Source organism: Gloeophyllum trabeum, assembly GCF_000344685.1.
Source record: "Gloeophyllum trabeum ATCC 11539 unplaced genomic scaffold GLOTRscaffold_00003, whole genome shotgun sequence".
Lineage (NCBI taxonomy): Eukaryota > Fungi > Basidiomycota > Agaricomycetes > Gloeophyllales > Gloeophyllaceae > Gloeophyllum > Gloeophyllum trabeum.
In genome coordinates, this window is record NW_006920412.1 from 2229816 (window position 1) to 2254706 (window position 24891).

General features: G+C 52.7%; 8 protein-coding genes across 8 annotated transcripts; 6 read left to right on the top strand and 2 right to left on the bottom strand.

Moving 5' to 3' along the window:
- The first annotated feature begins 95 nt into the window (after window positions 1-95).
- On the top strand, window positions 96-1805 carry GLOTRDRAFT_114840 (uncharacterized protein). The gene is made up of 7 exons (XM_007865403.1): window positions 96-341; window positions 516-578; window positions 650-755; window positions 805-863; window positions 968-1312; window positions 1377-1520; window positions 1583-1805. The coding sequence occupies exons 1-7, from the start codon at window positions 186-188 to the stop codon at window positions 1586-1588; spliced, it is 879 nt and encodes a 292-aa protein (XP_007863594.1). The 5' UTR covers window positions 96-185; the 3' UTR covers window positions 1589-1805.
- Window positions 1806-1997: 192 nt separating this feature from the next.
- Window positions 1998-5708, top strand: GLOTRDRAFT_137132 (uncharacterized protein). Its single transcript, XM_007865404.1, has 6 exons — window positions 1998-2751; window positions 2811-3329; window positions 3413-3496; window positions 3554-4294; window positions 4355-4484; window positions 4540-5708. Exons 1-6 carry the CDS (start codon window positions 2022-2024, stop codon window positions 5618-5620), a joined length of 3285 nt encoding a protein of 1094 aa, XP_007863595.1. The 5' UTR covers window positions 1998-2021; the 3' UTR covers window positions 5621-5708.
- Window positions 5709-6542: 834 nt separating this feature from the next.
- Window positions 6543-7051, top strand: GLOTRDRAFT_110186 (uncharacterized protein). The gene has a single exon (XM_007865405.1). The coding sequence runs from the start codon at window positions 6649-6651 to the stop codon at window positions 7024-7026; it is 378 nt and encodes a 125-aa protein (XP_007863596.1). The 5' UTR covers window positions 6543-6648; the 3' UTR covers window positions 7027-7051.
- Window positions 7052-7346: 295 nt separating this feature from the next.
- GLOTRDRAFT_37127 (amidase signature enzyme) lies at window positions 7347-8711 on the bottom strand (the record flags this gene model as incomplete). The annotated part of the gene is made up of 5 exons (XM_007864763.1): window positions 7347-7590; window positions 7656-7786; window positions 7837-8213; window positions 8268-8528; window positions 8582-8711. Coding segments are annotated over 5 exons (1143 nt in total), but the record flags the coding sequence as incomplete, so codon positions are not given.
- An 857-nt stretch (window positions 8712-9568) lies between these two features.
- On the bottom strand, window positions 9569-14249 carry GLOTRDRAFT_36245 (amidase signature enzyme; the record flags this gene model as incomplete). The annotated part of the gene is made up of 7 exons (XM_007864699.1): window positions 9569-9807; window positions 9941-10104; window positions 10163-10293; window positions 10347-10723; window positions 13392-13652; window positions 13711-14002; window positions 14058-14249. The coding sequence occupies 7 exons, from the start codon at window positions 14247-14249 to the stop codon at window positions 9569-9571; spliced, it is 1656 nt and encodes a 551-aa protein (XP_007862890.1).
- A 4495-nt stretch (window positions 14250-18744) lies between these two features.
- On the top strand, window positions 18745-19748 carry GLOTRDRAFT_110188 (uncharacterized protein). The gene is made up of 2 exons (XM_007865406.1): window positions 18745-19300; window positions 19365-19748. The coding sequence occupies exon 1, from the start codon at window positions 18843-18845 to the stop codon at window positions 19254-19256; it is 414 nt and encodes a 137-aa protein (XP_007863597.1). The 5' UTR covers window positions 18745-18842; the 3' UTR covers window positions 19257-19300; window positions 19365-19748.
- Window positions 19712-21709, top strand: GLOTRDRAFT_114844 (uncharacterized protein; the record flags this gene model as incomplete). The annotated part of the gene is made up of 7 exons (XM_007865407.1): window positions 19712-19897; window positions 19961-20141; window positions 20191-20245; window positions 20311-20374; window positions 20565-20691; window positions 20728-20766; window positions 21534-21709. 7 exons carry the CDS (start codon window positions 19712-19714, stop codon window positions 21557-21559), a joined length of 678 nt encoding a protein of 225 aa, XP_007863598.1. The 3' UTR covers window positions 21560-21709.
- A 1348-nt stretch (window positions 21710-23057) lies between these two features.
- GLOTRDRAFT_57377 (uncharacterized protein) lies at window positions 23058-24678 on the top strand. The gene is made up of 7 exons (XM_007864871.1): window positions 23058-23321; window positions 23395-23461; window positions 23520-23540; window positions 23594-23737; window positions 23804-23816; window positions 23875-24324; window positions 24385-24678. Exons 1-7 carry the CDS (start codon window positions 23173-23175, stop codon window positions 24573-24575), a joined length of 1035 nt encoding a protein of 344 aa, XP_007863062.1. The 5' UTR covers window positions 23058-23172; the 3' UTR covers window positions 24576-24678.
- Window positions 24679-24891: the final 213 nt, after the last annotated feature.

Genomic DNA, 24891 nt, shown 5'->3' on the forward strand with positions numbered 1-24891 from the left:
CGTCTCAACAACTAAATGTGCGAATCTGTCACGTGACTTAACGGGCCTAGCTTAAGGGTGTCTCGGAACTCCAACCAGTCCAAACCCAACTTGACCCGCTCTCTCATCTCCCCCCGCTTTCCCCTGCTGCCGTGCTCATCCGCCTGATCCAAACTCACTCTAGCTATCTCCCAGTCCCAAACACAATGGCTCCGTCTGTCAGGAGATCTTCTACGACTACTCGTCCCAGGGCTCCTGCTGCCCCTGCGAAGGAGAAGAGGGGAACGGCGACCAAGGCGAAGGCTAGCACCAAGGATGTGAAGGCTGCCCCTGCTCATCCTACCTGGCAGGATATGATCAAGGTGAGCCCCGTTTCGATGGTTATGGGAAACGTTTCGGCGTGCCCGAACATGTGGCAGGGGTGCCTTCACCGCGTGAGGGTACTGGGGGAGGGGGGACTCCGTCCCCGTCGTTGTCCCGTGTTTGGTGCGATTAGACGAACCGAATCCCAATTGAATACTCTCTTTGATGTATAGGAATGCATTGCGGCGCACCCCGAGGAAGCCCGTGCCGGTGTGTCCAGGCCTACCATCAAGAAGGTACGTAATGTCCATTCATTAGTCTCTCCTATTGTGCTTAGGTTTATGGACTGCTCTACGGTTGTGATTAGTTCGTCGAAGACAAGTACAAGATCGACATGAACAACGCCGCTGCCAGTCAGCTTAACCGCGCTATCTCCCATGGCGCCGAGAAAGGTGTCTTCGCCTTACCCAAAGGTATGCCCTTTCTTTTCTACATTGAGTCCTGCCGTTCATCTTTACGTAGGCCTCTCTGGCAAAGTCAAACTCGCTCCAAAGACAAAGGCAGGGGACGCTGCCAAGGAGGTGAGGAGACTCGTCGTTACGGAGTCGGCGTCTATGCTGACTCATCTCCGCATATTCCGTTCCGCACCTCCCTCTGTCCTCGGATATCGTGTTCACATAACAAGAATGCGCAACCTGTAGTCAAGAAGCCTGCTGCTTCCACCAATACGGCGTCTAAGAAGCCCGCCGCTGCCAAATCTGCCGCCACCAAGGCAAAGACGCCTGCGACGAAGAGTGCGAAGAAGCCGCTTGGGAAATCTGCCGGTGCTGCTGCACCAGCGAAGTCCAGTGGCACAACTGCCAAAGGGAGGACTGTCACACCCAAGGCTAAGGAAACGAAGCCGAAGGCTACCGCTACCAAGAAAGCTCCTGCTGCGAAGAAGAGCACCGCAAGCACTGCTGTTGCTAAGAAGAAAGCCCCTTCCGAGGGGACGAAGAAGACTACCACTAAGAGAGGTACTGCAAAGAAGGTATGATATCTGGTGTTCCATAGTCTGTTCGTTATGTGTACTAACGACTCGTGTATTTGTGTAGTCCGTGACTGGCGAGACTAAAGGCAAGACTGCCGCCGCTAAGCCGCGGCCAGCGAAAGCTACTAAGAAATCGGGTGCGGAGGCGAAGCCGGCATCTAAGGTGAAGCCAGCCAGCAAAGCTTTAGCGAAACCTGCTTCTGTGAAAGTGAGAGACTTCGGTGCTGAATGAATATGGCGGGCGTGGCTGATTCTTGTCGGATGTGTCAGGCATAAACGCACTCGTTGGTTTCATCGCGCTGTGATCTATTCTTATTTGCTACCCTGTTGTCTTGACCCTGTCCGGAGGGTTGTATATTCTTCTCTTGCTCCATGTCCGGTTCGCTTATTATCTGTGTCTCGATATTGGTTGTATTCTAGTCCTAGGTATTCTTGATATTATTGTGTAAAATTGCGTTTGGTGGTGGTTGTGTTATATATGATTATGTGTCTGCGAGAGTTGTGTTTACATTGGCTCTTACAACGGAGAAGTCGAAACAGTAAGCCACAATGGCAATGTGGCGTAAACCATCGTAGGGTTAGGGTCACAACAACTCGCCCGAATGCCACAAAGATGTGGCTGAGGTCGTAATTACCTCTCGGCGCTCGACTTCTTTCCTTCGGAGCAGGACTTTAGCCTGCAGTATACCAGCTTGCTCGAGTGGATCTTATGTCTGCGGAATACATCGACGCGACGGTAACCCTGATCCATGAACACATCTCCCGCTTACAGCAACCCATCTCCTCCCTTCCCGCTCTCACTTCACTGTTGTACTCGCCTCTGTCTGCGTTATCCCTTGTCCGAAGGAACTCGAAGATCGAAATCCTTGGGGAGTTCACTCAAGCTCTAGATAATGCCGTTTCTGTCAAGCATATACCTTTGTTGCAGCGAGCCTTACTCGAGCACATCGTCCCGAGGTGGTGGGAAGCACTAGAGGAGGAGGGAAGCTTACATCTTCTGGAGCGCTATTTCTACCCCCTTGGCGATGAGAGCTCTAGGAGAGCGAGGGATGGCGTGGTGAGTGAGCTCGTGTGCTCCGCATACACGACTCTGCTCTCTGTGCCACTGAACGCATATTCCCTGCGGCTGCTCGCGACGCTGGTGGAGAGATGTCCTGTGGATCGCGTGCACCATCTTATATTTGATGCGGGGATAACTGGAGGCCGTGGAGGGAGGGAGAGGAAGTCGGTGCTCTGGGAGGATTTTGTGAGGAACGCGGTTGCTGTACCTGGGAAGGTCGCGAATGCCGTTATGGGAGCAAAAGGCAGAGCGGCGAATGGAACATGGGTGGAGGAATTACCTGAAGGACTGGACTATGGCTCTTACTTCGATAATATTTGCGTTGGGTGTGAGGCCCTGATTGCAGATGCTAGCTCAAGGAAATCGGCCGCCAAGAAAGGTGTGTAAGTCAGCTTCTTCGTCTTCATACTCTACTATCTCTAATAGATGCATCTGCAGATGACCTGAGCTCTATATCATATCTCCTGGCAAAACTAATGACACTCGGCCTATTCCTGCCCACCCAACCGTCTGCACCTTCCCAGCCCTCGTTCTTCCGTAGCACCCTACAGACAATACGAACCCGGATATCCTCCTACCAAGATCAAGCATACTCTCGAACGTGGCAGACTCTTATATTATCGTTACCCTCGTCCCACAACCTCCGCACCTTCCTTACGTCCCTCCTGGGGCACCTCGAACTTAATGTACCTGCTGCCCCTGCCGATAACGGGTACCCTGGGCTGTCTTCGGCACTCGATGCTCGGCTACAGGTCAAGTATGAAGCGTTACTTCTGAGACGAATTGTCGGTGCTCTCGGACGCGCGCAAGACACATCCGAGGAGAAGGATAAATCGGAGCTTTGGGAAAGCATCACAGCTGTCGTACTTGGAGGTAAATTATGGGGCAATTTTGGAGCCAGGGTGGTTGTATGCTGGGTTGCAGGGGCGGGGGAAGGTAATAGCCCAGACACCGAAGGTGAATACTACCGCATATATAATCTAAGCGTGGTATCTGATTGAGCCCTGAATATTGGCGTTGGATTACCGCTTTCATTTCAGCGCTGCAGATCTTCCTTGACAGAGTGACGGAGGTATGGACCACCCCGGAGCATATCAAACACTCCCTTCTCTCATTCCATCGATGTTAGTCAATTTCCCGCATGCCATGTCCTTTCGCTGAACATCTCTCTTGCGCCTTAGATATGACCCTGCTTATGCTTTTGACCCTCTCGCACCTCCCTTCTCCGAGTATCACATCCAGCAATGCGACTCCGGAGGGTACAACACCGCTCTCCGTGTCTTATACCGAGCTGGCATTTTCCCCGCCTTTCATTAAGTCCATCTCGCAGTATATTTCCCACCTTGATAGTGGTGTTCGAGCGTGCGGGATGATAGTCGCCGAGCGTGTGGCTGCAAGGGTGGGTAAAAAGATAGGTTTCGAAATACATAGTCAGGATGGCTGGGTGACAGCAGTGGAGACGCTCTTGGTAGCCAATGATGTGGATGCAGAAGGAGCAGTTTCGGACACCCAGGAGGAAATGGCGGTTCTCATGGAGCAGTATGTGGCCTATCCTGAAGAAATTTCTGCGAAGAAACCGCAGACGCCCGACTCCGACGACGATTCGCTGATCTCGTACTCTTCCTCGCGCTCACGTAGCCCCTCGCCGACTCCTTCCCTCATCTCCGACATCGAGAAAGACCCTACGCTCCTGGGGACTAACAATCGGCCTATCCCCAAACCGGTTTATCTCTTACAGCTCGGAGAGATGCTTAGAGGGGGCACCGGGAAGGGGCTTGGTGGGATAGGAATTATGACTGCGGTAGGCGGGGGTGAAAACGAGGCGAAGGGCGAGACGTGGGAGGAGGCAGCGAGGCTTGAGACAGCGCTGAACTGCGCGGAGGAGCTAATTAGGAAGAGAAGGGGGTTCGGTGCTGAACTGGGTGCGTAGCAGACACATGTCGGATCTTGTGTGAAGCTAACGATTAGCACGTTACCCCAAGAGGAGAACGCTGTAAACCTCGCGTATGCGCTCATCGGTTTACAGAATAACTACGAGCTCGAGGGCTTCAATGTCAAGAGACAGGCGGCGCTGAACGCACTTGTAGCTTGTTGCCCTAGGAAGGCTGCGCCGTGAGTTTACCTGCCATTTACGTCAGTAAATTTCTTCACTCACTCAATGTCCTAGAACGATCATCGAGCAATTCTTCATTAATCAGTACTCCACCGATCAACGCTATGTGATGCTCAACGCACTTGCCATGGGTGCACGCGAGTTAGCATCCTTGAGTATCCCTGCGGAGGCCCCTGTCCAGCCACTCAGTGGTGATCGAGTTTCATTCCCCAGTAAGAGACTACCGCCTTCCTTGCATAGAAAATACCTGGAAGCTGCTGGTCAGGTGACAGGCGATGCCGATCCGGTGCAAAAGATGTTAATGGACATCAGCAAGAATGCCATCGACAAATCGAAGGAACCAGCCGAGGACCAAGTGCCGGAGCTGGTCAGAGAGCGGAGGCTCCGAGTTAGACAATCTGCGAAGGTGGCGGAGGTTAAACCTTCATCGCCTGCCGCAGTGCTGGGCAGAGTGCAGTCTACCTCCGCTCAGTTAACCATCTTCACTGAAGTGGCTGCCGAATTTTTCATATGTCCCCTTATCAACAGATTTTGGCTCTTTCTCCGCGACGAGCAGGCAAGGGAAGAGCGTACGTCTCATCATCAAGACCGGATATGGCAATATCGCGCTGCTGGGACGGGATTAATACTCAACCCGGTTGTGTTATCACATTTCATTGCCACTCTCGCAGTGCTTGTCCATGCCGCGAGGAACGCAAAAGAGTGGCTCGCTGTTATCGCACCTGATGCGTTGGAATTGGCGGTGACGTTGGGTACAAGGCCCATGTCCAAGTTGGAAGACGAGGACGAGGAAGGGAAGAAGGTCAAGCTCGACGTACATGAAGGCCTGACGGACGGGGGCGACTGGAGAAACAAAGAGGCAGCTGTTCTTAGCGTAGCCTTAGAGTTGACGCTGGTTGTGCTCGACGGAGCATTGGATCTCGACGGCGGTCGTACTCTGGGCTTAGAGCACACTGCGCTGCTCCTGGGAGCAGGTGAGTGGGCTGGGAAGGTTTTCGGCCTCCTGGACAAGGGCTTCAAGCTCGGCGGAGGTGGAGGAGTGCAGGAGGTTCGCTTGAGGAGGGCAGCTGCTGGTGTTCTCTTGAAGGTGGACGAACTGACTTCAAAATGGAGAAGATCAATGATCAGTCTGTAGCAGATCTTCCATCTGTATTGGCTTGTGATATGTATGTAAAATCCTTCTCGTGCTTCCACCGTGCAAAATCCCAGAACCTGGTATAAAGGATCCAACCGTACGGGCTTGCTTCTCGGTCCGAGTGCTTCCCAGAAGGCGGTGTTTGGCTTTGGATACGCGTATGGGGCCGTAATTTACGCGAAGCACGTGACCTCTTTAAATGACCGGAGCGCTCGTAACCGCGACTGCCACACTCCGCCGTTTACCTTTACCATCATACTACTCCAGCTTCTCCACTCTCAGACATGGTTACAATGGATATTGAGATGCACTCTCCTACACGGCGGACAAAGGTTCCGAAACGAGCCCGTTCTCCAGGATCACCTGGCCCCTGCAATCGACCCCATGTGCGTGCGATCCACTGCTATGCAAACGCTGCTGGTCTGACACCAGAGATCTACCACTTATTTTACAGAAACGAATCTCTTTAGGACTCGGAGAAGTGCTGCCTGCGCCCTTCGCCAGGCCGTGGCCTCACGCTAACTCACGACAACCCACCGAGGAGTGGGTGATGCAAGCTCGAGCCCTCAGAATCGACAGCCCTGACCTATCTTCCATTCCCATGGGAAGTTCACATGATACGTGTGTCCCTCAGGATACTATCGTGAGAGAGGACGAGACCATGGTGAGTCCCTGTTTTCTTTGGATGGGTCATGCCGGTAACCGGTGGGAATCGCTTGTTGCACAGACACTTGACACGGAAGGAAATCATCTGGTACAACGAAGATCAAGAGCTCCACTGGAAAACTCAGGCCTTCAGCCGACACCAAGCAATCCATACCTTTTGCCACAGAACAGTGATCCCTTGGCATCTCCTGCACCGCAGTACAACCCACTCTCGTCATCGTCAAATATGTCGATGCCACCCAATGCCACCCAATCCATTCCCAATCAGTACACGATTACAGAGCATCAGTGCCTCTCTAGTTTTAGGCTGATGACAGATTTTCCGCGGCCTGAGGCAACACGGGTACCGATATCCAGCATAAATGCAACCCTTGCCAGCAAGAAGCCTCGGTTTTCTATGGGCCCTCGAGCCGACTGCGAAAAATGTCGCCTGGGAATCAAGGGTCACTCGGTCCATCTTGATTAGCTGCCTAACCATCTACGTCTTATCCTTAGCATGTCCACCCAAACCGACGCTGGCCCGCAGAATTCTCCCCAGTCCTGACCTTATGCATCGGCTTGTTGGCTCAGATTGTAATGTTTGTGATTCGCCCAACTTTACTCACCCGCGTAATGCATTCATTGTCATGGCCCGCTCATCTGTTGGGATTCGTCGGGTTGTGACAGCCGCTGCACATGTAACATACAGGAGCATGCATGTCCATGCTACATTCGCCTTTCACGATCCACCGCATAGTTAGTCCAAGTGATATCACTTGGACCGTCTACAATTGACCGGTGAAATCGGTGAGCTGTGCGCTAGGTATGGCTGCGGGATATGCCCTCCTCTGAGACCTCGTCATGGTCTCCTGTTCGTACGCAAATGCGTACCCAATCAGGTTGTATTCACTGTATGCAGTGCCAAGGAACGACAATCCAAAGGGTACGCCGGGTGCGGGATAAAAGGTTGCCGGTCCCGTAGACTGCGCTGTGGTATTGTCCGGATAGAATCCTAAAGGAACTGCGGAGTACGGGGTGTGGGGTGCTTAGTATGAGTGCAATGCACTAAAGAGTGCTTTTCTCACCCGTGATTATAGGGTATCCGGCTATGGCTGTCCGGAGAGGTAAACATGAGACCATTCAGGCAGACTGATCGCTCACCTGCAGGTACAGCCGCATAGCCAGAGGCGGGGAGGACAAGAGCATCCAGATTGTACTTCTGGAGAGCAGCATCTATCCCTCGGGTCCTACCAAGGTCGTGGTCAAAAGCAAGGGCCTGATAGTACGTCGAGTTGAAGTCGTCTGTTGTTTCTGCTTCGATGAGTCTAACACAGATAATTGTAAGCCCTACAATGAATATCCGCCCTTGGGTGCTGTATAACTAACTTACACCGATTGATCTGTATAGTTTGTTGGCTCTTCCAGTTGTGGGTTTGCATCGTTGAAGGCGATAAGGTCCGCAAGGCTGCGAACGCCTGAAGGATTGGTGTATAAAGATTGATACCATGCATTCAGTTGCACCTTGGACACCGATGTTAAATATCATACTGGCTGCCTTCATAGCGGCTCACCTTAAAATCTACGTCCAAGACAAGCGTCTCATTGTTGGATGCAGCTATTTCGTAGGCAGAAGGCAGATCGGCAGGGTCTACGATTACTGCACCCAAATCCCTCAGGGTCTCCAAAGCGGTGGCATAGGCACTCAGGACCGTCTCATCCAAGCCTGAATATGATGGTTCCAAGAACATCGCTCTGGGTACGCCGATTCTAGCTCCTTGGAGGGCGCTAGCGTTCAGTGCAGTCAAGTAATTCGGCACAACGTTTGGTTGCGTCAGAGTGAAGTTATCATTTGGATCAGGTCCGGCAATAACGGAGAGGACAATGGCGGCGTCGGTAGTTGAGCGAGTCAAAGGGCCAACTGTATCCTGATGCTCGGATATGGGGATTACTGCCGCGCTTCAGATACCATGGCATACATTATATCATCAGAGGATTGACTGACCTCCTGCTCGAGATGTCAAGCCCACTGTTGGCTTAACTCCTACTATATTATTCTGGCTAGCAGGACAAGTGATGCTGCCATCCGTCTCCGTTCCGAGGGTGACAGCAGCAAGCCCGATAGATGCAGCGACGCCAGAACCAGATGAAGAACCGCAAGGATCTGCCCCTGGATAGTATGCCCCGGTGGTTTGACCGCCGCAACCGGACCAGCCATTGGCAAGATTACCCCTCATGTAAGCGAATTCTGACAGATTCGCTTTGCCTGCATAAGTGTTCCATGAGCGAGGACGCTCCACATTATAGTACAAGGCCTACCAAGGATGATCGCCCCCGCGGCACGCAAACGCTTGATCACCCCAGCATCTCCGCGAACAATAGAGCCCTGCAGACTGTAGGAACCAGCGGTCGTATTCATTCCCTCTGAAGCTGTAGTCGCTATATTGTCCTTGACGAGAATAGGGATTCCATGTAAGAGACTCCTAGGCCCGAAAAGCCGGCGTTCAGCATCCAGAGCAGCAGCTTCTGCAAGGGCAGAAGGATTCGTCTCGATGACTGCCCTCAAAGAAGGGCCGACGAGATTCACTTCGCGGATTCGTTCGAAGTACGTCTAGGGGATGACTCAGGCCCGCTCATAAGTATCTGCATGTAGTATTACGCACCTTGACAAGATCGATGCTGGTGAAAATACCGCATTCCAGACCCGCTTGCAACTCGGTAACGGACGCATCGTAGAGGTCCGGCAGACCAGAAGTCTGATTCCTTAGAACCGATTCCAGCTTCACACCTCCAGCAAGTACTGCATGACTCTGGCGGACATGCGCTGAGATAGAGATCAACAGACATAGACCGCATCTAAGGACAGACAGCATCGTGCCAGTGCCAGTGCGGATCTGTGTGAGACGGCGCACGACAGGCCTCACCGGTTACTATTCGGTCATGTATTTATTCGAGGTGACATACCGGAACCAAGCCATGAGATAGTGTGAGAGTGGTTCACTCGAGTCTTATCTCTGAGAGTTCTTCAAGAAGCCCAGTCTTCTACAAAAATAATACTATATTGCCCAAGCTGCTCGGGAGTTGAGAAGCGAGAGGTACGAACTTCAGAAGATGCCGACGTGAGTCACACGAGAAGATAGGATAGCATGGCGTTGCAACGAAAGCGGGTACAGGGAGACCGTCGTTTAACGTCCGTCCAGTACGGCTCCCTAAGTATTGCTATATCTCGTCAAGGCTATCCTCGGATATGAATGCGCCGCAGTGCGGTTCACAGTTTCTCGTATATCGGGGCATACGGCACCAATATCAAGCGGAAGAGCCAATTATGTCCGCTATCTGTGTAGCAGGAATGGCAGCAGGGTAGGCCCTCCTTGCTAACCTCGTCTGGGTCTTCTGCTCGTATGCATAGGCATAGCCGATCAGGTTGTATTCGCTGTATGCTGTGCCGAGGAAAGATAACCCAAATGGTGCTCCCGGCGCTGGATAAACAGTGGCCGGGCCCGCACTCTGAGTTGTGGTGTTGTCGGGGTAGAATCCTAGAGGAACTGCAGTATCCTATAAGATGAATGTGCCCAGGTTGGACGATGGGTTACGCACCGGTGACGATGGGATACCCGGCGATGGCTGAATCATGGATACGTCAGATGATGATCTATATCATCGCAGATAATGTCTCACCCGCAGGAGTGGTGGTGTAGCCAGGGGCCGGAAGTACCAGTGCATCAAGGTTGTACTGCTGGAGGGCTGCGTCTATCCCGCGAGTTCTACCCATATCGTAATCTGAGGCAAGCGCCTGATAGTATGTCGCATTAAACCCGGTAGTAGCCTCCGAGTCAATGAGACTATTGATGCGATACGTATATGTTTAACCACCAGATCACCTGAAAGGCAATCACTCACATTGATTGCGATGTGTAACCGGCAGGCTCTTCGAGGCTCGGGTTGGCATTATCAAATGCGATGAGTTGCTCTAAGCTGCGGACACCCGAAGGATTTGTATACAGTGACTGATACCACGCATTGAGTTGAATCTGATGCCACTGATTCAATAAAGTCGATTCGATCAGGTAAATGATTGATTGACCTTGAAGTCAGTATTAAGGACGATCGTCTCATTGTTTGAGGCTGCAATATCATACGCGGAGGGGAGATCTGCAGGGTCGACGATCGTTGCACCAAGACTCTTCAGCGTATCCAACGCCGTCGCATAAGCCGAGAGGACAGTGTCGTCAAGGCCCGAATATGTCGGATCCAAGAACATTGCTCGAGGGACGCCAATCCTGGCCCCCTGCAGTGCATTGACGTTCAAGGCTCTCGTGTATTGAGGTACACGGTTGGGTTGAGCAAGAGTGAAATTGTCATTCGGATCCGGGCCAGCAATGATGGAAAGAACTATGGCCGCATCGGAGATAGAGCGAGTCAAAGGGCCGACTGTGTCCTGATGTTCCGAGATTGGTATCACTGATCACGGTACCTTAAGACAACAGCTGATGGCAATAAAAGTCGAGTATGCATACCTCCTGCTCGGGAAGTCAAGCCGACAGTGGGCTTTATCCCAGCCAGATTGTTTTGACTCGCCGGGCATGTAATACTTCCATCGGTTTCAGTGCCCAAGGTAACAGCAGCAAGTCCGATTGAAGCTGCAACACCGGACCCAGAGGAAGAACCACAAGGATCTTGTCCAGGGTAGTACGCTGCTGTACATTGACCTCCGCGACCGGACCAACCAGAGGCGAGATCTCCCCGATAATGAGCAAATTCAGACAGATTAGCTTTGCCTATGAGGAGACGGTCAAGCTCTCGACTCTGCTGGGATACTTCAGAGGTACTAGCCCAATATTATGGCACCAGCGGCTCTTAATCTTTTTACGACACCAGCATCCCCGGGAACGATGGATCCCAGGAGACTGTATGACCCGGCGGTGGTATTCATACCTACGAAAATTTAAAAGCTTATAACAGTCCTGAGGCAGATATTACCTTCACTTGCAGTCGTAGCAATGTTATCCTTCACCAATACAGGTATGCCATGAAGAAGACTGCGTGGACCAAAGAGTTGACGTTCCGCGTCAAGGGCCGCAGCCTCGGCTAAAGCAGAAGGGTTGGTCTCGATGACCGCTCGAAGAGCAGGTCCCTGCAGGTTGACTTCACTGATTCGCGCAAAATATGCCTGAAGGTGTGATAAGATACATCTCTACTTTCCAAAGTGAGCTGGGGCTCTTCACCTTGACGAGGTCCACGCTCGTGAATTCTCCGGCGTTCAGACCAGCTTGAAGCTCGGTAACAGTAGCCTCATAGAGGTCGGGAAATGCTGCACCCCTTCTGGTCAGCGAACTTGTAATCTCCGTCCGGACGTGCAGCCCAGAGGTGCATTGCACGATTATCAACAGGACAAGGAGTGCTCGGGTCCAGTACATCACTGTGGCTAGCAGGTACATCCTGGAGGCTGAGCTCTGCTGGGAACGCGGGAGGTAAGATCGAGTACCGCACCTGGGGTCCAGAAGAGACCTGAAAAGATATTTAACACTGAAGGACTGAGAGCACACCTCATGGTTGTTGCCCACGACCATCAGAAATAGACGGAAGAACTTCCCCAAGACATTGACGTTATCTTGCCATTATTGCACAGGACGAGGCGGATATACGTTGTTGTTCCCCGCGCATGTACAACGGAGTATTAACGGATGATTTCTTGTGGTAATGAAGTTATCAAGAGTACAGTGTACAGTGCGAATTGCCGCCGGCGAACGTAAAGCGGATACTGATAAGATACCGCGCAGTTCGAGCTGAGCGCCGTTGTGCGGATGATGCCTGTTCCAGCACCGCGAGACATCGGACCAATGGCGTACAAGCGTTGACAAACCAAAGCCAGTATGGTAGATAAGCGAACTAAAACAGAATAGACGCCAACTGTTTTTGCTATCGCCATTACGAGCCAATGACATCCGCTAGCTGAGTACTCGGGATCGCTGCACTATATGCTCTCCGAGCGAGCCTGGCCATCGTCTTCTGTTCGTACGCGTACGCGTACCCTATGAGATTGTACTCGCTGTATGCGGTCCCTAGGAAGGACAAACCGAACGGAACGCCAGGTGCCGGATATACCGTATTTGGTCCTGCACTCTCTGTCGTGGTATTGTCGGGATAAAAGCCAAGAGGAACTAGCGCGATGCAAGGTCTCAGTATCAAACGTCCAGAATATGTCCGGTTTACATACCCGTCACTATGGGATAACCCGCTATGGCTGCACGGGCCATGCTCAGAATATGGTCGAGAGAACGGAAGCAAGCACATACCTGCGGGAGTCGTGGTTCGTCCATTGGCAGGGAGAACCAAGGCGTCAAGGTCATACTGTTGCAGAGCTGCGTCGATACCATTCGTGCGTCCCAATTCGTAATCATAAGCGAGGGCTTGATAGAAAGTTGCATTGCGTCCAGTCGTGGCCTCGGCTGCGATGAGACTACAAAAGGCTAAGACTTCACGGTGGATGCCGAAGAGAGACGACGTACGTAGATTGCGAGGTATAACCGGCGGGTTCCTCTAGAGCGGGATTTGCATCATTGAAGGCTATCAAGTCCGCGAGACTCCGCACGCCTGAGGGATTTGTGTACAATGATTGGTACCACGCGTCGATTTGTATCTATTGCACGACCCGACTCAGACAACATTGATGCTGGAGGATGCCTAACCTACCTTGAAGTCAACTGCATTGACTATACTCTCATTATGCGACGCGGCAATTTCATATGCTGAGGGTAGACTCGCCGGGTCCACGATAGTGGCACCGAGACTTTTCAGCGTATCTAACGCCGTTTCGAATGCAGAAAGCACAGTGCCATCGAGCCCCGAGTAAGCCGGTTCAAGGAACATGGCACGAGGCACGCCTATTCTCGCACCCTGTAGCGCGTTCGTGCGGAGAGCCCTTGCGTACTGCGGCACGCGGAAAGGCTGAGCCAGCGTGAAATTGTCATTCGGGTCCGGTCCCGCGATGATTGACAAGACAATCGCTGCATCAGAAACAGAGCGTGTCAAAGGGCCAACAGTATCTTGATGCTCGGAGATAGGTATTACTGTATCGAAAGCAGGGATCCGTGAATGCTTCAATAAATCAAGGAGCTGAACGACATACCCCCCGCTCTGGATGTTAAGCCGACGGTGGGCTTGATGCCAGCTATGTTGTTGTGACTCGCCGGGCAGGTGATGCTGCCATCAGTCTCTGTGCCGAGGGTGACTGCAGCTAGACCAATTGAAGCGGCTACACCTGATCCCGCGGAAGACCCACACGGGTCCGATCCTGGATAGTATGCCGAAGTGCACTGTCCTCCACGACCTGACCAGCCAGATGCAAGATTCCCTCGGTAATGCGCAAACTCCGAGAGATTCGCTTTGCCTAACAGAAGAAATGTTTGAGATAAGCTCGTACAACATGCAATGGTCTCGGATCCTACCAAGTATAATCGCGCCAGCTGCTCGCAGCCGCTTTACAACTCCGGCATCGCCCGGCACAATGGACCCTAACATGCTGTATGACCCGGCCGTGGTGTTCATACCTTCTGATGCAGTGGTCGCTATATTGTCCTTAACCAAAACTGGTATGCCATGCAGCAAGCTTCGGGGACCGAGGAGTTGTCTTTCAGCATCAAGGGCAGCAGCTTCAGCTAGCGCAGATGGATTTGTTTCAATCACGGCCCGCAGAGCAGGGCCAGCCAAATTGACTTCGCCTATTCTTGCAAAGTAGGCCTAAGACACGATTCATTTCAATCACATAATCTCGTCAAGAGGATCATATGCGGACCTTGACAAGATCGACACTTGTGAACTCTCCTGAGTTCAAGCCCGCTTGCAGTTCCGTGACGCTGGCCTCGTAGAGATCAGGCAATGCGCCCTCACGCTTCGTGAGCGTCGGCTTGACTTCTCTTCCCCGAGCAGTGGCACCTGGAATGCGCACCAAGACCTGAAGCGCGAGCCCAAGACTGAGCCAGAGCATCAAGATTGGGGAAACCATCTTGCACGGGTGATGCAGGGTGCGGTCCCAGCAGCGGCTGCAGCAGACTACTTACCGCCATATAAAACCACAGTCCCTTGGCACTATCGGCCCATACACCGCATGAGTCTGAACACACTGAACACAAGGAAGCAGAGATAGGCTGGGAAGGGCCCAAAAATATAGTTCTTATCTTTCGGCGCAGGCCAGAAGCAGGCGTAAATTTGCGAGCCTTCAGAACATGCCGTAGTCAGTAATAAACAGGACGGTGCAAGAGTACATTTCTTGAGCAACTTGGAATGCCGCAGACGGCAAGTAAGAGATGTGCGGCAGGAGCGTTGCAGATAAGATAAGATGCGGTAGGAAAACAATCAGGGAAGCCTCACGGGTAACAGCAGAAGGCCAGGGTTAGGTCAGAGCTGAGTAAGCCGATGTTCAGGCCTGACAGGAACAGACCAGTGGGTTCGATATAGGCGCTGCACGGAAACACCTGATAGCAACAAAGCAGGCCGGGCCAAAGTGCAACATCTGCAGTAGCACGCTAGTACAGTTCCAGGGTGGCGCAACCGGTCCGCTCTGGCGATATGGGTGGTAGAGTGGAGAATCCCTGGCTTCGCGCCCGGAACTCCGATGGACTCTAGCCTGGAGCCAAATAGCAAGCGCTACTCTCCACGCGAGCTGATTGCGTATACTCAGTCCTCCAGTGCCCGAAGAGAGCGTGGATCTACATAAGTCATGAGATGGCCTTGGGAGAGTGACGTGAAGACTGTAGCGCATACACTCGGATATGACGGATCGCGTTCATCCTTGATGAAAATAGGAACAGGAAGCCTCCGGGTGGGCAGTCAGATGTCCTGATGCAAGCTGGAGTAATATCGCAAGTCCATCATGATTCGGTACACTGTCTCCAGCAGAGCTGGGTAACTGCGGCCAGCTCGGAGTCCTCTAGAGTAGACAGTGGACGAGTTGCGATTACGATAGGTATGGTCGGAGCTACTTGAGTAGCCGTCGACACGCTGAACATGACCCCATGGAGGTGGGGTTACGATTGAAGCAATTAGGGTTGGCATATCCGTGGTCAGCGCTACCGCATCTTACGCCATCGATACCGTTGGACTTGGCTCGTGTTTCCAGGACGAATGAATAGACTGCGCAACATAGCCACCCATACGGATCTTGAAGAGGTAGAATCGCGGCGTCTGCCACCCTGTGACGTCTGAGTAGGATAATCCCACCGGATTGTTGAGAGTATTGGCAGGATATGGGAAAGATCTACCAAGCTTCGGTGTGGGAGTCAGTGCGACAGAGACAGTGACGTGAACTGTAAAGGCATCTTGACACCGAAGTCCCTTCGTGTTCGTCAAGTATATCGAATAGGACGTAGAAGTTGCCGGGATATCACGACAGAGAGCTGCGAGGCGCAGTGCATATCGCTGCTTGGCTCAGACTGCAGCGCGCGGCGTACGGAGGGGCAATCTGTTCGCAATCGCCAGTCAAGTACTTTGACGATGGTCACGACTCTTCAGGAGATGAAAAGGCGTTCTTGCAATCGCTGAGTGGGCCCGGATTTCGGATCTTGGTCGAAGATCATGCATGGCTATTGCGTATTCGGTGGGGATGAAATCGTAAGGTATGTCCGACAGATCTCAGATAGGATATGCAACGCCCATGACACAACGGCAGGCGTGCAGAAAACGCAACTCACCCATTTCAAGGCGACACGTCAGCGGTTGCGCAAGGACCGGAAGTAGACAGGGTAAATTGGGAACGCTGGGAGACGTTCAGTATGCCTTGGACGTGAATTACCCCGCGTTCTCCGTCCATCGTTCCGTCCCTTATTGACATCTCCGATCCGAACGATTGGCGTGGTACGGCAGACCATGCGAACGAAAGCAAGCGGTCGTGCTCGGATTGATACTGCTGATGCTCTCAGGAGGGAAGATAGGAGCATACCCGGGTGTCACGAGAGTTGAGCTGGGGACGCCTGTTAGGCACCCCCGCAAAGGAAGCGATCCTATTCCAATTACCCCGGACGAAGCCTTGTTGAGTGCTGTAAAGCTTGACATAAATGGCGAGGATCCGAGGGAGGCAGTTTCGTCAGACACGCCTTCTTGTACATAAGTGAGTCCATAAGGGTATTCAGTCTGCAAAACTTGGCTCGACAAGCTTGAATACGAGTGGATGACTTTCCGTAAGCATTTAGAGTCGTTTTCTATCCTAGATTCGACTCGAAATGCATCAGCCGAGATGCCGCCTTGTCACGCTCGCCAATTTTGATGGTGGTCGTCGAGTTGAAGCTGTCTGCAAACTTTATTTTGTCAAGGGGGTCCGACCCCCCTCTTCAGACTCGCGCTCGCCTCTAAAGGCTCGCTTAGCCTCGGTTAACGTTCGCGTATCATGCCATTATATACCAGTGCCTTCCGTGTTTAGCCACTTTCCTTCCTTACATAGTAAGCCGCCATCAATAGCGTGACTGAGGGCTTGTGGCGTTACGGATAGGAGAAACACCTCTATCCTGTCTATCGGCCGTGCGAATGACCGTGACAAGGCACTGTGATGGCGTTTAGGACGGCGAAATCTAGGATTTTTCCTTACGGAAAGTCATCCAGTATAAGTCTTGGTCGCCCACGGTCGTCATAATATCTTGCGCTCATGCGATACCGGTCGATTTGATCCAACGCATACGCCGACGAAAGAAAAAAAAATAAGTCGGTATGGTACCAGAGCAATACCAGGTCACAAGGCAGGGAGTCGATCAGCGTTCAATAGAGCAGAATCACCGGCCTTCAAAGCAGTTCTGCCCGTTTCGGGAAGGTGGAGTCCAGAGGTGTTGATGCCGTCCACGTGTTTCTTCAACGCCGTGCCTTCTCGGCTAGTCGCGTACAGAGTCTGTTGTCCCGAGTTTGATCTCGTTTCGTTCGGACAGTCCGGTCCCTTGCGCCCCTGCTCTTGACCACTGATCGCCTGCGACCCATGACCTCTTGAATCACGCCCGTGCCTGCGTACAGCGTCCGCCGCCTTCACTAGGATGGATCGTCTTCACGTACTCCGTTGTTAGAGGCAATCCGAGACCCTTGACTTTGAGAGCGAATGCCGTTACTGTACCATCGGTGAGTCCTTTGACCGCGTTTCAATTGACTGAACTGCTTACCTGGCCGCTGCATATTGTCCTCAAACTCTATAGGACTGAATCCAAAACCAACTCGAAACCTTGAAGGCATTTGTATTTTACCGCCTCCGAGTCCGCAGTGCTCTGTCGGCCGACTTGAAGCAGTGTCGGATACTGCATGTGTTCGCGAAGGCAGTGAGAACGGTTAGGTCTTTGCACATGTCACCTGCTCTCCTGCTTTGCCTCGCCAAGGCGCGGACCGACTGGACGAGCGGACCACGGCCAGAGTCGGGATTTCATATCGGTGGCCCGAGGGTGTCAAACTTCGACGGGCTACACACTCGGACGTAAGAAACAATCAGTGCTGAAATAGTAAGTGGTCCCAATGAGACGGGCTGGACAATAATCCTATTCTACTCTATCTTGTCCGTTTTCCGACGAAGCTCTATTTCCTGATTACCCGTTCCTGGTGGACCTGTTCCGTGCCAGACGCTCGCATCCCCATATGCTCCGTCGAGCTATGAATGCCTGCGATCCTAGATCACGGAATATTGAGTGCCTGATACGTTGTCTGGAAATATGCATGTCTCATGATTTCACCCAGTGCGCAATGAGTGCGGGTACCAGCGGGGAAAGGCCGGACCGCCAGATGTGTAAGCTGGACCCATATATCTCGCTGGGAACATTGAAAGAAGAGTCCGGACAGCATCAGGCCACGTTGACTGCTGTTTCTCCTATCTATCAAGACGGGCTTCCTTCATCTTCCTTGCAGTAACCTAAATAGAAGACTACAGCGCCCATGCCGGATCTTGTGCGTTGAAGCTTATCCTCTTGCGCCTAAGAAGCCGTGGCTTGCGAGCCTGTGACTTCGGGGGTGTAGGAGCATTTGGGACTTGTGATGTTCGGGGCATCGTATCTTGTATACACTTCAGCTCCACTAGTGCGTGCTTCTCACTATTTCCTCTTCCGGGGGCAGATCTACGTGCTGGTGGCGAACAAGTGGATTGAGATTTGATTGCAACCCTTTACGTTGTGCGGAGCGTGGCAATTGTTTTCCTACGATGCCAGACGAGCAGCAAGTCATCTGCCACAAGTCGGCTTCCCGGTATGCTGTTTCTACCCTCGGTTACAGGGTAGCACGATCGCGGGGCGCTGATTTCCTTCTATACCTTATGTAACGATCTATGGCGGGGAAGGGACCAGTAAAATGTCAAGAAAGACATGCGGAGAAGGGGTGCAACATTCCGAGGTCCTCCGTTGGACTGCTGTAATTAGGTTTCATGCTAGACACCCTGAATTCGTCAGAACCGCGGCTGTTTCCCGGAACAATCATTCTTGAGCGGGAGGTCGCGAAACTATAAGAGGTGATACAAAATGTACTGCTATAGCCAGATCCTATAGCCCTGACCGGCACCGGAGCCATACAAAAGGCCGACCTTACCTGCACTTCTGTCTCACCTCCTCGACAAGTCCCCCGCCTGCCCACCATGTCGCACCCCGTCCTCGCCTCCTTCGACCCCTTCGCTGTCCACCCATTCACCAGCAACAAGGGTCTCGCCCCCAAGCCACCGCAGCCGTCGGGCTACCCTGCCCCCATCCCGACGCCGTCGATGCTCGTCCCATCAGCAGCAGCACCCGTGTCGCCCTCCTCGTCGCCCCCCTCGTCCCAGACCACAGTCCACGCGCCCAGACCGCGCCGCGCCAATAGCCCCGGGTCATCTGGCTCGTCCACCCTGCGCCAGCAGCCCATCTTCGTCCCGTTCCGTCCGGAGCGTTCATCACCAGACCTAGGAGACATACTCCTCAAGAAAAAACCCGTGCATGGCTTTAGCTTCGGCTCGGAGCCGTCGACGCCGCCAACGATGTCGATGAAGAGCAGTGACGCAAAGGCGAAGCACTGAGTCGGGCGCATGTGATTCCCTTGGTATACCCGCGCGATGACATCGTGAGTTCCAGTCTCTTCCGTTCTTATCGTCTCCATAGATGTTGATCCAGTCTTGTCCTTTCAGAGCCATCGCCACCACTTAATGACGGAAATGAAGTCGAAGAAGCAAGAAGATCGTCTATGCTCCAAATTGGAGCAAGCTTATGTCGCAAGAGTGCGGGGCGACGCGGGGATCCGGAGAGATGGATGTCAAAATGAACTCAGTCCGCTGAGTGTTCAGAAGTGGCAAAAACTGTACTTGTATGGCATGTCGGATTCACATTCTTGGGACTTTTTTGCATGATGCATCGTATACCTTATCCTCACTGTTTTGCTGTTCCCACATCCCCGTCTTCATGTTCTGCTTACCATTCCCCGATAGCGTACGCACCTTAACACTGTACCATCACCTTCTATCGCCCTAATCATAATATGTATATGCCTACGTCAGGCCTGCCTCGACCTCCTCGACCACCGGCACTGCCTTGTGATAGCGTGTATACGCGCTGCTATTGCGAAGAGAACATATACTTGCTTGCAGCAAACTTTGAAGGACGTAACGATGTTAAAGATAGATGGGAAACGTTCGTGATTTTCATCTCGAATCCAAGGAAGACGGTGCGCACTGAATACATCCTGAGAGCGCGTCTCGCCAAGCCCTAACGCCCTGCAATCTCATAGGTAGCGCTGTGGAACCAGACTGCTCGCGAGGGAATAGTGGTATGGGACTACCACGTCATTCTCGTCCTTCGGCCTCGTCCTGCCAAGATAGATCGTATGGATCGGAGCCACGATGAAGAGGATGCTGCATCATGGGTTTATGATTTCGATACGCAGCTCCCCAGACCATGCACAGCGAAAGGCATGGACTCTCGTGTTCCACAAGGATGAGACCCTAAAGCGCACGTTAGACTATATCGCAGGAACATTCCCTTCGGGCGACGAGCTCCCCACAGAATACCAAAGGTACGAGAACACCATGGAATGTTTGACTTAGTGCATGCCATATCTGATCGAACGACCCGATCCAGTCTCTTCCGAGTCATACCTGCCCAAACGTACCTAGATAATTTTGCGTCCGACCGCTCGCACATGGTAAGTAGACTTTCCCCCACCCCCGCAAGCATCAGCTTCCCCGCCTGAGAAGTTCTCAGTATCTCATCTGCATGCATTTCAACAGCTCCGAGTTCAGCTCGGCGATGATCATGATCAGGGCTATGACACCTTGCAAGAATCCAGCGGACATGACGGGGACGCAGGTCCAGACCGTGATTTGGAATATGAGAACGCTCGAAGGCCATTAGCCGAAGCTCTGCCACAATATGTCTCCCCTCCGCCGGAATATGCCCCTATATGCGGTCCGCTCGCAAAGCAGAAGGGCCTGAAGACTAATCTGATGGACTCCTTTGTCCGCATGAGCATAGAGAACGTACCCGACGACCATGGAGATGATGCCCGAAGAGCAGAGACATACGGTTCAGTACTTGGTGTACGGGACTTCGTGAGGTGGTGTGAAAGCAGGTGAGAACCGTCGAAGATGGATCGCGCAACATGCAGCCACCGGGCAGGCCGCAGCGGCGTACGACCGTAACGTAGGCTGGGAAGCTAGAGGAATGGCAAGGAAAGAGTGTGGTCGAATAGGTGCCTGGCAGAGGACATGTGATGACGTCGAAGCTTCGGACTTGCGCACTGTTCCGAGGCGGCTTCCCGTACCTGCGCATGCAGTAGTCTAGCATTACCGGAGCGATGAGGGTCCGTGAATCATGCGAGACGCGATGACGTCCAGCGGGATACGTGCAGAACATGGGCCGGTATGGGCTGGTACGGACCGGGATGGACAAGGAAGGCACAATATCTGGAACCTCTGGAATAAATCGGCGGAACCATGGTCCTTTATCGGGATTTGAGGTTTCTCTGGGACGGGTCCTATGTGCATGAGCGCGTCGACATCCCGGAACAAAGCCACACAGGATGAATGGTAATGTAATATTATTAGGTGATCAGGTCTATACAACCGCGGGTTAAGGTATAATGATAAGGCGGAGAGCACCTAGACTGAAATGACATTTCAGGTCGTGAAAGAAGGCGGAGGTAGGAATAAACGCACGTATAGGGACGCTGAACGCCCGAGGGGCTTCCTGCTCGATACGCGCGTCCGTTTCATCATCTGTATCGTCTTGGTAATCCACGTCGTTTATTTTGCCTGTCGTACAACCCACACCCTAGTAAAAGGCACTTACCGCTGCTATATGAGCTCCCTTCCTCATCTTCTATGCTTGAGAGGTCCCTTAAGTCGTGATCCTCACGCAACAACCTCAAGGTTTGTATGACATCTAAAAGGTCCTGCTCCACTCTATCTTGTGCATCGGCTCGGAATTCCTCTAGTTTCTCAGCTATAAGGGTGAGTAAAGGGTCGCTCCTGTACAGCAGAAAGTCTCGGAACCAGTCCTGTGACACGGGGTGTCGCGGACTGGGCATCCAGAGACCCCAGCGGTGGCGGCGCCAGGCAACATTGGCTGAGAACCAGGATCATTACTTGACAACCCTGACTTCAGGTTCACCGTACTCACTGGTGAATGAGCACATGGTCAGCGTTGGGCAGGCTTTGCCCAGGTCGTTTGCGAGCCGGTAGTCCTCGTTCATAGTGTCGAGGGTCGGCTCGTCGTCCAAGTCGTGGCCGACGTGAGCAAGCGAAATACCCTGCAGCCGCTTGAACCCGGGAAGCACGTCTTTCAGAGTGTCGACAAACGCCTGGAACGTCATGACTCTAACCACGGGCTTCGCGCAAAATGCAACAGGCCGCGTACCTCATATGCACCATCAGGAGATATCTGGATGAATGCATTATTTACAACGTGGAAGAACTGAATTTCGCGTAAATGTGTCGCGACTGAATGCAGGATATCGGAAGACCAGAATCGAAGTGATGTAGTGAAGGCTACGATTGGCTTCGGCGAGCGTGCCAATGCTTGCAAAACATCATCCATATGGGCGGCATCTGCTCTCTCCCATAAGATGTTAACATACTCGACCGGAGAAGTTGGGACAATGACCGGGAACGTCGAACTGCGCGATGTCAAAGTGGACAGCGCCGGCAAGGTGATGGGGGTGAGTGCAGGTGGGACTACATGGTACGAAGGATCAAGAGCGATGCGTAGGTGCCTTATGCTGGGATGGCGACGCAAGAAAGCAACAGCTTCCGGATCAAGATTCAGATAGGCAAATGTCTCCAGGTCAGGGAAGGCGCACTTCCGCAGCAGAAGACCGTACTCGTGACGCTCGCTGGAGATAGCAAGGGACGTAACATTCGAGCAACGGCACAGAGCATTCTGTAAAAGATCATAGAAAGATTTGAAGCGCATATTTGGGCCCCTGTGACCACAAAAGATAAAACATGCTTACATATGGGAGACGATCTTCAGAGCACTCACATCGAGGTTACAGACAGCCTCTTGACAGACTGTGCGGCGAGAGGACTGCTTATAAGTGATCTGCATGCTTTGACCAAGACATCAGGCGACTTGAGATCCAAGTTACGATACACGCGACGCGTCGAGACGGCGTTTAACAGCTTGGACACTTGGGCGAGAGCCAAGCAGTCGCTAAGATGCGTTTCCTCTATTACGCCCTGGACGAGCTCCACAGGCAGGTCGCCAAATCCTGCGCCTATCCAGCCCATGGCCGAAGACCTGTCCGCCGTCCGCGAAGCGGGAGACAAAGCTGTAGACGGAGAAGGTGGTGAGCGTATACGGCAACTGTGACGGCAGCTTTCGAACCTGCGTGACCTTTGGCGCCTCTCCAATTGTCGCCCGACTTCATTTCCCCGCACTTGTTCCAGTCCATGCCATCCTCACAAAATTACTTGTAATACCTAGTGCTTTCTCTAGTACATCATGAACACCGCTCTCTCGCCCCAGCCGTCCGCGCCGCCGTCCGTCAATGGCCACGCCGGCCTCGCCAACGGACCATATCACGATTCAAACGGAGACTCCGCGGGTTCCACGTCCTTTGACACCCAGCCTATGAATGGGTATTCACAACAGTGCGTGTCTGGTAGTCTTGTCGGATGGGCAGCTGTGCGCTGTGCGAGGAGACGCTCATCGGGGATATGACAGAAATCCCTTCCAAGCACACAACGATGAAATAATACGGCACCTATACCATTCCGGGTTCCAATCTGGCGTGCGTGTTCTGCTTCACAAATCACCATGCGACGCATACTGACGATCTTTTCCTCTAGAACTATGCCGACACGTTCCTAGTCGGTATACTGAGATAGACTTCTGTATCAAATCTGACTCGAGTTTTCTTCAGCACGTTGGCGGGCATGTCTACCGACTACACGCCATTATACTATCAAGATCACCCTACTTGGCGCATCTCATGTCGACATCACCTCAGACAACTCCACACGCAATCTACGTTAATCTAGAACACGAGCCTGAAGTGACTCAAGAGGTGAGCCACACGCCCTTAGGCCCGTTGAAATCTCTTGAGACGGTCATTGACATTCCTGCTGCTCAGGGTTTCGCGATAGGTGTGAAAGAGCCGCAGACAGTCATAAATCCTGATCGTACTTACATGCTCTCGTCTAGCTCTCGGCTACCTCTATTCTTCTGTTTCCCTCGATCTAATTCGACCAGAAAACGCGCGGGGTGTCCTTGCCGCCGGTTGCTTACTCGGGGGTATGGACGACCTTTGCTCATATGCCTACGAGGTCTGTCGACAATCCATCACCGTTGACACCATAAACGACTGGGTCAGTTTCGTCGACACTATGCCTTCACCCTCGGTGTCTGGCGTGTCCACACCTGTGGACATACCTCCTCCCGCCTCAATATTCGGACTGTACGCGCAGAGGTTACGTGAAGACGTCTTCAACTTCCTTGTCGTAACCCTGCCGAACACTCTTGGCATCAGTGCCACAAGCTCGCCCACCCAAGCGGACCAGAGCAAGACGGGCCGGGATACACTGCTGCACATATTCTCCCGTGTCCCCTTTGATCTGTTCAAGGCTGCTGTCGAAGCTCCGCAATTCCAGATTGGTGAGACGGTCCTGGCAAAATCGGAGCAAGGATCACACTGACATGGTAATTGTGGCCTAGGATCCGACCAAGCGAGATTTAAGTTCGCTAAAGAAGCCATTGATCTGAGGAAACGGGGTGTTGCTCGTGGATCCGGAGCAGAAGAGACGGTAGTTCTTGCTTTCGGGGCCAGCCCTGCGGGTGGAAGTACAGTTCACGTCACCCGGAAAATGCGCAAGCGCCCCCTCTGGAAGGTGAACTCCCCATCTTGAAGGGCGGTCGGGATATGCTGGGTTGCGTTCGTCTATATCGTTTGTTGTCTGTTGCTACACATTGCAATTGAACAAGGCGCTCATGTGCAAGGACTGGATGAACAAATTTCCCCACGTGGTGCGGAACCGAGAGGACGGCTGGGAAGTTACAAGGTCAGATAAGGTTCTGTCTACAACATGGCTTTTAGCACCGGAAAATGCCTGTTTTTACCTTTACGACAGCTGAACGCCTTCGCGATCAGCAGTGGTATGTGTTCGTCTACCGTCCAGCGTAATGTGGCCTTGGGCACTTGAACGCTCTTTCTCTGCGCCACAT